Source organism: Pieris napi, chromosome 20 (genome assembly GCF_905475465.1).
Source record: "Pieris napi chromosome 20, ilPieNapi1.2, whole genome shotgun sequence".
In the NCBI taxonomy this organism is placed as follows: domain Eukaryota; kingdom Metazoa; phylum Arthropoda; class Insecta; order Lepidoptera; family Pieridae; genus Pieris; species Pieris napi.
Genome location: NC_062253.1, coordinates 805377 through 817238, shown reverse-complemented (window position 1 = coordinate 817238; position 11862 = coordinate 805377). Strand labels below are relative to the sequence as shown.

Below are 11862 nucleotides of genomic sequence, written 5' to 3'. Positions count from 1 at the left end.
AATAAGGCGCATTAACGCATTTAAAATTGTTGTAATATTTAAACAACGCAATACGGTTAGCATATTAATAAACAATATCACTTATCCTGAAAAACATAAATTATTGTAAAAAAATTACCGTTCATCGACTTTGTGTTTTTTTTGACGGTTATTTTATGTATAGACTTTATTAAATCCTAACTCGTCTTTAAAACAAAAAGCACTTAATATATTATATTAATTAAAATATAAATAGTAAATTTAATTATAATAATATGTACTATTTCTCAGTTGTCAAAACAACCACGTCTGTGTGTGGTCTGTGCACGTTATTGTCATTGATTGACAAGCCATTGCTTCCTAACCAATAACTATAACATAAATTCACCATTTTTTATGTTAAAACTTGAGTACTTTCGTTTTTAAAACACTACACTATAATGGTTTCTTTTCTTTTTATACCATGTTAATTTTTAATAAATATGAACTATAAAAAATCCTCTGTTGCGAAGAACTTTAATGATTACATGACAATTACTGTCGTTAGACTTTAAAGAGTGATAGGTTGTATGTTGAATTGTTGATTAAATTAGTAAACAATAATGTTAGGTGTGGCGTGCTAGCCATGTGACATAGTGTGCGTTATTGCGTTGCTGTAAGCGGCCTTGAGCAGTGTAATCCGGTTAGCGGTTACTGGTTTAGGCTTATTATCCATTTCACTGTATTTAAAGAATATCTGAGCAGTGAGCAGTTTTACCATCTCAATAGCGGTGTGGAAGCAGCAAACACTCGCGTGTCTTCGCCTTAGCCGTTTAACAGTACTTGCCAGTTGCTACTCATCATGGAGATCGGCGACGAGTACAGAAATGGAGACGGTAAGCATATTTAATACATCTGCTATTACTCATCAGAGGAAATTATACTTATAAAGTTTATAACAACATAAATTGATAAAGTAGTATATTGTATTAATAAATAAAAACCCACTGATAAGAGATAATGACTTTCATGTACATAATAATATATTAAATTTTAAAGACCTTGAAATAGATTACTTAAATGCTAGTTGAAGGTTAGTATATGTGAATACCTAAAGTCTTGTTTCTTTTTACTTTGACCATGATATACTTAAATTATTGAACAGTAAACACTTGGAACATTATATTTTCTATATGCGCATGCTTTTCGGTAATAAGATAATATACTTGTTATTAGTGAATCTGAGTGAGTTTTTTTAGTAAAATGCTAAATATTCAATGAATTTTCCTAATGTTTGAAGTAGAATTCTTCATACAACATAACAATATTCCTTCTTAGAATAACTCCAATGCTGAGAACTGGTTGTTATGCTAGACACAATTTGCTTGTCAGTGCAAAACTAAATTAATATGTTTATTTATTTATTTTAGGTACATTATTAGTATTTTTACTTTACTTTAAAGAAAACTTAGAAATTTAGATGATGATTTTAAAATATGCTATCCCTTATCCAAGATAGGCACCCTGTTATAATGCAAAGATTCATCAGAGCTTGAGACGGAGTTGCTCCTCTTCTTACTTAGAAATGTAAACATGATCTGTCACAGGACGCAGTGGCGCGTCGGGAGCGTCCCGGTCCGACGACAGCGCGGACGAAGAGGAGAGTGCGCTCGAGGCCGAGCTGTCTTTGGAGGAACCCGATGCCGCCGCGCGCACTCTGCACGCCCTCAACGCGTTACGCAAAGCGCGTCAGCACTACGACGTGACGCTTCTGGCGCGCGGTGTCGAGCTTCCCGCGCACCGGGCTCTGCTGGCCGCACTTTCGCCCGCAATGCTCGCTTCACTGCCGGCCGCCGCCACCGCGACGCCGCTGCGTCTCGACGTCGACCCGGACGCGCTGCACGCGCTGCTCGACTACGCGTACACGGGTCGTCTAAGAGTGAAAGACGCGACCGCGGCGCGTCGCCTCTACCGGGCCGCGGCGCTTCTGCGCGTCGAGTCGGCCCGCGCTCATCTGGCCGATCGTTTGCTCCGCCGCATCACGCCTCAGGATTGCCTGACGCTTCGCTCCCTTCCGGATCTGGCTCCGCCTCACAGGCGACAGCTGGACGCGTACGTCGCGCAGCACTTCGACGAGGTGTGGGGCTCGAGCGCGTTGGCGGCCCTTCCCCTCGTCCGCTTGGAGCTCTTGCGCGAGACGAGCGCCGACTCCTGCGGCGAGAGGGCCGCCACGCTGGCTAGTGCCGCGTTGGCGTGGCTCCGCGCGTCTCCGTCGGAGCCGACCGAGCTGGCCGCGCGGTCCCACCTACTGTACGTGGACGCGGGTGGCGCGCTTCGGGACTGCGGCGATCTACCGGCGGCGCGCGGGGACGCCCCGGATCTCGAGGAGTACAAGAAGAGAGCGCGCGAGCGGGACCGCGAGGCTCCGCGGCCGGCGGCGGGGGCGGAGGACGAGGGCGCCGTAGTAGCGGCGAAGACGGCCGAGGGGGGGGCGCGAGCCGTGCTGATTCTGCGAGGAGCGCTCGTGGCCGCGCAGGTGGCGTGGCGAGGCGTCAGCGCCTCGGACACGCCCCGCGGGGGCCGCCTAGCCGCGCCCGCCGTCGACGACGACTCCGCCGAACTTCCGACCGAGGTTTGTCTCTTCATTATTTACCCTCGACGGACGGACTTCGGTCGACCGCAACCCCGCACGTCCAAGAGGACGCTTGCACGCAAACATGAACATTTTTCTTCGATTCTCAGGAGGGCCCGACGCGCGCCCGCATGTCTGTCGGGCGTTGCGCGGTGGGCGCCGCCGAGCTGGGCGGCAGACTCGTGGTGTGCGGCGGCTACGACAGCGCGCGAGTGCTACGAAGCGCCGAGGCCTACGACCCCGAGGCCGACGTCTGGGCGCCGTTACCGGACATGCGCCGCGCGAGGGCGCGTTTTCCCGCCGCCCGCCTCGGCGCCCGCCTCTACGTGCTCGGCGGCTCCGACGGTTACTCGGAGCTCGACTCGGTCGACGTGCTGTCGGACGGCGCGTGGGTCGGCGTCGCCGCGCTGCCGGTGGCCCGACAGTACGCGGCGGCGGCGGCGCACGAAGCGCGCGGCGAATTGTACGTGGTCGGCGGGTCGGCAGGGGGCCGCTCGCTACGCGCCGTGCATCGTTACGACGCCGCCGCGGACGCCTGGAGCGACGCTCCGCCGCTCGCGACCGGCCGCTCGCAATGCGCCGCGGCGGTGTGGGCCGGGGCGCTCTGGGCGCTCGGCGGGTGCGACGAGTGGCGCTGCCTCGCGTCCACCGAGACCCTCGCGCTCGACGGGGCCGAAGCGGGCGCGTGGAGCGCGGGGCCGGCGCTGCCGTCGGCGCGGCGCAGCGTCGGAGCGTGCGTGTGGCGCGGGGCACTGTGGGCGGCGGGCGGTTCGGCGGGGGCGGCCTCGTTGCGTTGCACGGTCCTGCTGGCGGCTCGGGGCGCCACCTGGCGGCCGGGGCCCTCGCTTCGGCGGCCTCGGGCGGCACCCGCGCTGGTGCCGGTGGGCGCGTCGCTGTTCGCGGCGGGCGGATATTCGGGCAAGCGGTTCCTGTCTTGCGTCGAGTGCCTCCACGAGCCGGACGGAGTTTGGACGACGCTCCTCGAGTCCGTCGAGGTGACGCCGGACGCGACGCGTCTCTCTCTGACTCCGTCGGGGCGGGAGACCGAAGAGGCCGTCTGACGCCTCCGTCCTTTTTGACGCCGTCTAGTTTACTACTGTCGTAGCTTTTAAGGTCGATCGGGTTTCGGTGATATATATTTATTAATGAAAGATAGAATGAGAGAGCGGAGTGAAACCCTTTTTTTACCCAATTTGCGACTCTTCAGTCACCCGATGACTGAGCACTGGACGATCTCTGGAAACTTTACGTTCCATTTGAAAGGCTTTTCTTTTGTCATAATATTTTAAAATATTGGCAAATATTAATTTTGCATTTAGCATTGACCGTGGCAGGAAGTTTGCATTTGTAGAAATGCTCGAAGGTGACGAGGAACCGATGTCTCCTCGGATTTGTTTCAAAAGACATTACTTGTATTTTAGGTTAATTATTATATTTTTTCTTCCATTGGGAATGTTTCCTGTCGTTTGTTTTTACTTAGTACGTAATAAAGTTATTTTATTCTTTATACTAGTTTATTTTGTATTACTAGTTGTGTCGTAAATAAATAGTTAATATTCAACGAGAAAAACATAAAATACAAGTCCGACATTTATACACATTATTCTCCCATTTTATACACAGGTACGACACGAGACTTTTCCATAGTGCAGGAAATACACATCTTTAGGAGATAATAGTGTACGGTTCCTGGATCATTGAGGTGCTTTAAATAATAGAGGATTTTATTTTTACCCTATAATTACTACTCGCGTACAACTCAAACTCAAAATATCTTTATTCATGTAGGTAAACAAGTACACCTATGAATTGTCAAGTTAAATTAATTGTAAATTTACATTTACTACCAGTTCGCAAGTCAAGGGCGTAGAGCGGGTAAGAAGAACTGGCAAGAAACTTGCGGCCACTCTTTTTAATCGCCAAGTATTGTCATACAAATTGTTTGAACTGGAGCAAATCAATCCCAAGGATTAGGATTAGGGATGTGATATTTAGAATTTTTTGAAAATCTCTAAATATACTTATTGATTTATTACTTTTAAAATAAGTAAATTAATAATAAATTTTCTGACGATTGCGACATTCTATAATATTCAATAACAAGGTTAGGTAGGTATATTGACATGTGCTGATCTAACCTTCGTATTTGAATAATCTTTGTAAAGCCCATGAATAATAAATATAATTAAATTATAATATGATATTTATTATTTAAGTTAATATTTAATCATTTCAGTGATACATGTCGTCAACGCCAAAGAAGTTTTACTTCAATCGCGCGTAAAGGTTACACGCACACACTTTTTTATTTTTTTGGTTTTATTTTTTAGAATTTTTTTTTGTATTATTTTTTTTATGATACAGCATACAAAAATACATTCGACCCCTACTTATTATTATTGTAGATAGTTACTTTTATTGAACTTAAAAAAATGTTTCCTAGACATAATAAACATGGCAAAAAAAACGTTTGTCGGGTCAGCTAGTAGTTTTATAAAAAATTAGTTTATTATTACCTCTGAAAAAAACATTCGCGATGACCAACAGGGAAAAACTATATCTATCTAGGACAAAGCATTGATTAAATAGCCTAGATACATAAAATCCATTTAAGTAATCTACAGCTTTCCAGTCAGTGGACTGTGAAAAGTGTGGTTAAATGTAGTTAGTCTATTCAACAAGTTCAAAAACGTGAAAAATAGAGATAAAGGTCCTAAAAATATGAGCGATGGCTCATTCGATTCGGAATCACCTCTAGAAAAATGTTTTTGAAGGATTTTGGTGCAGGTTAAAAATTGCAATTGTTATTAACAAAATAAGATGAAAAAAAAATGATATTTAGTTTTTTGTTAATAACTCGAAAAATATTAACATTAAAGCAATTTTGAAAAAAGTTCGTTAAAGAGGAGGAAATTTCCAATAAAAAAGTCGAGACTCCCGGAATTCTATCTGCATTATTTATAATTCTAATTTAACGCTGAAAATAGGTCTGCGCGTGACATTTTTAGGATGCGCGCGTGGCGTCAAAAGCGAGTACGGCACATTAATTAATTTATTTAAGGTATTAAATATTTTTTTTCAAAAACTAAAAAATCCAAGTAATGTTGTTAAAGTAAAAAAATTGTTATAAACAAAGTATAAATATTTTTTTTACTTTTATGGCATGATCTTGTTAAGCATGTATGTAAAAAAGGCTCCACGAAGCGAAAAATTTTTACGACCATTATTTAAACATTTTTTTTCACTTACAATTAAGACGGTAGTTCGAGAAAATTTCGTTAGTTAACAATTGTTTAATTTGTTGAAAAATTAACTTTTAGTAAAATTTCCAACGGGAATAAATTATTTATAGTGTTCAGAACACACCATAATTTTTTCAAATTTAAAAAAAAATATTTAATACCTTAAATAAATTAATTAATGTGCCGTACTCGCTTTTGACGCCACGCGCGCATCCTAAAAATGTCACGCGCAGACCTATTTTCAGCGTTAAATTAAAATTATAAATAATGCAGATAGAATTCCGGGAGTCTAGACTTTTTTATTGGAAATTTCCTCCTCTTTAACGAACTTTTTTCAAAATTGCTTAAATGTTAATATTTTTCGAGTTATTAACAAAAAAGAAAATATCATTTTTTTTTCATCTTATTTTGTTAATAACAATTGCAATTTTTAACCTGCACCAAAATCCTTCAAAAACATTTTTCTAGAGGTGATTCCGAATCGAATGAGCCATCGCTCATATTTTTAGGACCTTTATCTCTATTTTTCACGTTTTTGAACTTGTTGACTAGACTAAGTGTATTTATTACAGCTATTAGGGTATAGAATAACCACGAGAGCCGTGTCAGCAGTCAATGTACAAATGAAATCTAAACTACTAAGTGAATTATTTTTCACTAGACTTCACTGGGACACCAAGATAAGAAACCTAAGGTCTGAGGTGTCTGCCGGCTCAACTTAGTAGATAGTTGAATTGCGGTATGTCCGATAGACTGTTACTAGAGTCAAAAATTTCTCCGTTCCCAAGCCAAATTATTTTCGCAACTTTTTTTTTATTTGTTTATAATACATGTGTCTTCACTAAGACATCATGGAATATTACGATCTAGCCTAACTTAAGACTAATAAGTAATTTAAGTCTAACCTAATTTATTAAAAAGGATATTTAACATAAGAAAGTGTCCAATAACACTACTTACAGTCTCTATTAAAGGGAAGACACTTTGTTCTTGTGTTCTATTTTTTTCAGTCACTGTTTAGCACTTAATACTAACGTGCACTAACACTAATTAACTAGTTCAAACGGTTCTGTCCTTTTCAATCTTCTCACTAGGCCCGTGGTGTCAAGGAGTTGAATAGCCTCGACATTCACGTGATGTTGGAGCCTATGTTCGTGGGCTCCGGCAGTCTTTTTTATTATTGTGGCGACGTCCTCTACATTAAGGTCCCGATGGAGGTCGTTATTGCGAATATACCAGGGAGCATTGACTATTCCCCTGAGCACTTTGTTTTGGAATCGTTGGATTACTTGGATGTTACTATTACTGGTACAGCCCCACAGCTGGCAACCATAAGTCCATACAGCATACCATTTACGCAACTGGCGTTGGTTTTTGTTCTCAAGCCTCTCTCAGCCATCGCCATATCGTAATGAGAGAGACAACCCGTCGCAAGGAATCAAGGAATTTTGATTCAATATAAACCCAAAAAAAAAATTCAAATATATTTATTTTGTAAAAATGGAGACAATGCTGTCAGTCGGCAGACAGCAGCGCCTGTTCGGACAAGAGCAGCTTGGCCAGCGTGTGTCGCGCGCCCAAGTGCAAACGTCCGAGGCCGCGCGATCGTTCGCGACGCAGACACGTCGCGGAGTCGGCGAGGGCGCAGGGCGGACCCGCGGCGGCACGCACCAGAGCCGGCTCCGGAGCTCGGATGCAGCGCAGCGAAGACGCCGCTAATAGCAGCGCCGGCCCCGCCGACGGGTCGCCGCCGCGCGTCAGCCACGCCTCGCGGGCATCGGAAAAGTCGCCGCGGGACACGGCCAGCGATAGCGGTGCCTTCTCGAACCGGCCCGTGTTGACCGTCGGTCGCGAGCCGTCTGCTTCTCGCCAGCGCGGGTGAGCGTAGTGGGCGAAGCGCGCGAACCCGCTCGGCATGTACCACTGCTCGCCCGCGATCGTATTCATGCGCGCCCGGTTCAGGAAGTCCTCCGAGAACTCTGCGTCGCCGGGAATCAAAAGCAACAGAGCGTCGCGGGGGAAGCGAGGCGCCGCCGTTTCCAGGGCGAGCCGCGCTGCGACCTCGCGCCACTCCGGCTCCCCGACGCCGGCTGAGTCCCCATCTGGCGGCGGACTCTCGAACAGCTGCACGCGCGCGTCCCTGCGACGTTCGACGAGCGTGCGGATGGCTTCGCGCAGAGCCGCCAGGTCGTCTGCCGAGGCCCCGACGGCGACGAGCGCGAGTGCCGTGTTCGAGTCGCGATCGAGCGACGCCTCATAACGGCGGAGAAGCCCGAGAGCTTCGGCGGCAAGTTTCGGCGGCGCCGAAACCGGCGCCACGATCGTGACCCTCGCGGTCTCGGTGACGTAGCGGGCGGGAGCGAGTCGCGCGGCGCCCAGCGGTCGGACGGCCTCGAGCTGGCGGACCGCTCGCCGGTCCTGCGCTGCGAGCCGGACGATTAGGCGATAACGCAGAGCGTGCGGCGGGTCCCAGCACCAGGCGCCCTCGTCTAGCTCGGCGTCGGCGTCCCAATGTCGTCGGGCCCAAGCCAAGCCCTCCCGGACCACGAGCTTCACGGCCTCGAGCGTCGCGCCGCCGAGCGCCGCCACGGCGCGCTCGTCGTCCGGCATGAACGCGTGCGTCGCGTTGAACCGCGTCCAACGTAAATGGTCGAACCTGCAGACGGATAGACGGATTTTAGAACTCCCTAAAATTGAAAAGGCTCGGACAGATATTATAATAGTCGTGACCGAACCTGGTGGGCGGCGGCGGCGACGCGAGCCCGGCGTCGGCCCGCAGAGCCGGCGGCCAGGTCGCGTTGCGGTAGCCGCGCGGATGACGACGGAAGCTTGCGGCCGCGAGCGTCCTTTCGTCTCCTACGCAGTCGTGTGCGCGTTGCAATCGAACTCGCGACACCAAAGCGTGCAGGCGATGAAAGTGCCCGGGGTCGGTGACGGGGTGCACGGTGACGGCGTCGGGCAGCGAGTCGGAGACTGCATCGGCGGCGGTAAGGATAGCCGCCGAGTAGTTCGCGGCGTGCAAGGCCGCCGCACAAGGCGTGTGTGCGGCGTGCAGCACGCAGCGGCCGATGTTCTCGTGGTGGTGGGGTGAATACGAGTTGCGTACGCACCAGTCCAGCTCTCCGTGCACCGCGCGTAGCACCGAGTTCGACAGCAGGATGCCCCCCTCTGCAATATAAATTCCAATTGATTGCAGCATTTAACTTTTTGGCGAAGCCTTTTTAATGTCATAACTTTTAAAACAAAAAATCTTTGTTATTTATGAATGGTGGAGCTTTTCTTGGCTTACACCTTTGATTAAAGAACTGATAGTAAATAATATTTAGAGTCTGTTTGAGCTGTTGTTTATTAAGAACTGACTAATTAATCAATACAATTCATTACAGTGTTAAGTGTCATTAAATTTGTTTTTGGTGTTCAGAACATTAATTGTATAAATTAAATTATATTTTGAAATTGGCACTAATCCAATCTCCAGACAAGTGCGTGTTGGAGCAATCGACTGAATGGTAACTGACCCAAACATGATCTTTTACTGTAACTTTATAATACCTAAAATAAAATAAAATACCTAAATCGTCTGGGCTACATCCTGAATATAGCCCGAAGCACGCACTACCTTAAGCATTATTCGCATAGAAAATAATATACTCTATTATTTAAAACATCCTGTTGACCCAAGAACCGTACCAATAATATTATCATCATAGCAAAATATTAGTTTAACAAAGCTTATATAAACATAACATTTTCATTGGATATCAAATAACTCACCTAGAGTGCAATAATGAGTATCATCTTCAGCCACAGCTCCCATGTACACATCTTGACTGACACTTAACTTTGAGATAAGTTCATTCAATTGACGGGCGTTAATGTATGAGGTGTCAGTCACAAGGAAAAAGAAGTTGTAGTCCTCCAAGTAGTTGTCTGCCAGATACTTGAGAGCATGGAAGGGCTTCAACATCTCCCGTGTATCTGTGAAGCCGACAACGTTAGCGCGCCCCGGTTTTAACTGAAGGGAACTGGCTGTGATAAAGAAGCGAAGGGCTGGTAACAGGCCCGCTGCTGTCTCATTGATGGCAGCCGCGCGCGTGTCAAGCGCCTCCTCGGAACTGAGCACGCCCGCCAGCAACGGTGCACGCATACCCAGCTCGGTGGAGTAGTAACGCGGCCTCTGTAGCACACGCGCAGGAGGCGCACCTGCTCCTAGGGGTCGTTGTTCGCGTTGCGGCTCCCATTCGTCGCCCGCCCCGACAGCTGACTCTACTGGCTCTGTTCGAACACATTCAGACTCCTCTTCCAGTGGCACCAACACCAGCGACACCCATAAACCTAACGCTAACCCCACCAGGAAGAAGGAGTTGTGTTTCACTTGCGACACCACGTAGCGTGATAACATCGTCGACGATGCAATCTCACTCAGAATGTGAAGCTTATCAACAATTACTTGCAGATAACTTTTAACAATCTAACTTCAATACATTATTGATAAAGCTAATGTAGAATAGCAGTACACTATAGTCGTATTTTTAATTAGACGAAGCCAACTGACAGTAGCTAATGTCACTTTTTTTTTTTAATTTATTTATTAGCCGGATACAAAGTCCATTGGCACCTAATGTCACTTTGTAAAATAATGTTGCCATAATGTTTAAAGTAATAGTGATACGTTCAGTTCTTGTTCAATCAGATAAATGAACAACGAGTGTGAATAGTTAATCATTTCAAACTATAAAAGAATATTATTTCTATTTCAAAATTGTATAAAAGTGCTCTGATATAAGTTAGGAACTAGTACCATGTAACTACAACTAGTTTTTTGACGGCTTATTAAAAGCGCGGCGCGGCGACTAGTGCCATCACCGATCATTAATTCAGGGGTCTTTACCATCATTCACTTTGTCACAACACTATTTTTATTTCATTAAAATCTGACAACACCGTAAACGTCAGTTGACTTCGTCTTATTAAAAATAGGACTATAGTCACTACACAATTATTGTCTAAACTCTGAAATCTCAATTATACAACTAAAATCTAAATAAAATGTACTCTATCATCTATGCTAATGTACCCAATATATTCTATAGTCGTATTTTTTAATTAGACGAAGTCAACTGACGTTTACGGTGTTATCAGTTTTTATTTTTTAATGAAATAAAAATAGTGTTGTGACAAAGTGAATGATTGAAAAATTCATGAATTAATTAATGTTCGTTGATGGCACAGGGCACTAATCACCACGCCGCGCTTTGTAATAAGCCGTCAAAAAACTGATTGTAGTTACATACTACTAGACAAACACTATACTATTTAAGTGCATTACTTGTAATCATTAGGTAAAATGTCGACCATCATGTATATTTCAGGCGGAAAAGCTCAGAAATCTTACTGATCTACTTATGAACTTAATTAGATGTTCTAAATATTATATTAATGTAATTAAATAAATTAGAAGCCAATGATGACTCTTTTATATTTATCAAATCAAATGGGCTTCATAAATTTTGGAAATACAAAATTAAGTGAATAATACTTACGTTTATTTAATAAAAAAATAGTCTGGCCTCGGCCTTAAGTCAAATTTTGAATTTTTCTCCCTTTTTTATTGTTGAATGAATTTTTTTGTTTACAGCAAAGATATCTTATTTGTTTTCGCTTGTCATATCTTAATATGTCCGGGACGGCACCATTTGATTTTTTTTTATAGTAAGACGTATGTTATTTAACCATACTGTGAGAGATGTGAGAAAATAGTTATGACGCTATTCCCCAGTCACTCCGGAGTCCCAGTGTCGTAAGTGACTATACTACAGCATAAGAAAAGATATCTCAAATACAGTGCACTCTATATAACGACAGTCAATGGACTGCATATTTGACGTTACAAAGAGTTGTCGTTGGTTGGTCGAATGGAAAGAAGAAATACCTATATTAAAAAAAGATAAAGTTTATTTCACACACAGACACTAGTCTGAAATAAACTTTTTTGTTTAGTAATTACATAAAAAACTATTCTTATTTGAC

General features: G+C 45.0%; 2 protein-coding genes across 2 annotated transcripts; one reads left to right on the top strand and one right to left on the bottom strand.

Annotated features, from left to right (window-relative positions):
- The first annotated feature begins 281 nt into the window (after positions 1 to 281).
- On the top strand, positions 282 to 4095 carry LOC125059526 (influenza virus NS1A-binding protein homolog B-like). Its single transcript, XM_047663976.1, has 3 exons — positions 282 to 854; positions 1566 to 2590; positions 2701 to 4095. Exons 1-3 carry the CDS (start codon positions 821 to 823, stop codon positions 3649 to 3651), a joined length of 2010 nt encoding a protein of 669 aa, XP_047519932.1. The 5' UTR covers positions 282 to 820; the 3' UTR covers positions 3652 to 4095.
- Positions 4096 to 7303: 3208 nt separating this feature from the next.
- Positions 7304 to 10407, bottom strand: LOC125059525 (chondroitin sulfate synthase 2). The gene is made up of 3 exons (XM_047663975.1): positions 9607 to 10407; positions 8568 to 9000; positions 7304 to 8488 (listed from the first exon to the last, which is right to left on the bottom strand). The coding sequence occupies exons 1-3, from the start codon at positions 10232 to 10234 to the stop codon at positions 7348 to 7350; spliced, it is 2202 nt and encodes a 733-aa protein (XP_047519931.1). The 5' UTR covers positions 10235 to 10407; the 3' UTR covers positions 7304 to 7347.
- Between the last annotated feature and the right edge of the window lie 1455 nt (positions 10408 to 11862).

Bases quoted from the DNA above. Each gene is read 5' to 3' on its own strand.
- LOC125059526 (XM_047663976.1), top strand. From the start codon at position 821: ATGGAGATCGGCGACGAGTACAGAAATGGAGACG. The intron at 855-1,565 runs GTAAGCATATTT...GATCTGTCACAG, and splicing joins CGAGTACAGAAATGGAGACG to GACGCAGTGGCGCGTCGGGA. The intron at 2,591-2,700 runs GTTTGTCTCTTC...TTCGATTCTCAG, and splicing joins CCGCCGAACTTCCGACCGAG to GAGGGCCCGACGCGCGCCCG.
- LOC125059525 (XM_047663975.1), bottom strand. From the start codon at position 10,234: ATGTTATCACGCTACGTGGTGTCGCAAGTGAAACACAACTCCTTCTTC. The intron at 9,001-9,606 runs GTGAGTTATTTG...TTTATATTGCAG, and splicing joins TACTCATTATTGCACTCTAG to AGGGGGGCATCCTGCTGTCG. The intron at 8,489-8,567 runs GTTCGGTCACGA...ATCCGTCTGCAG, and splicing joins TCGCCGCCGCCGCCCACCAG to GTTCGACCATTTACGTTGGA.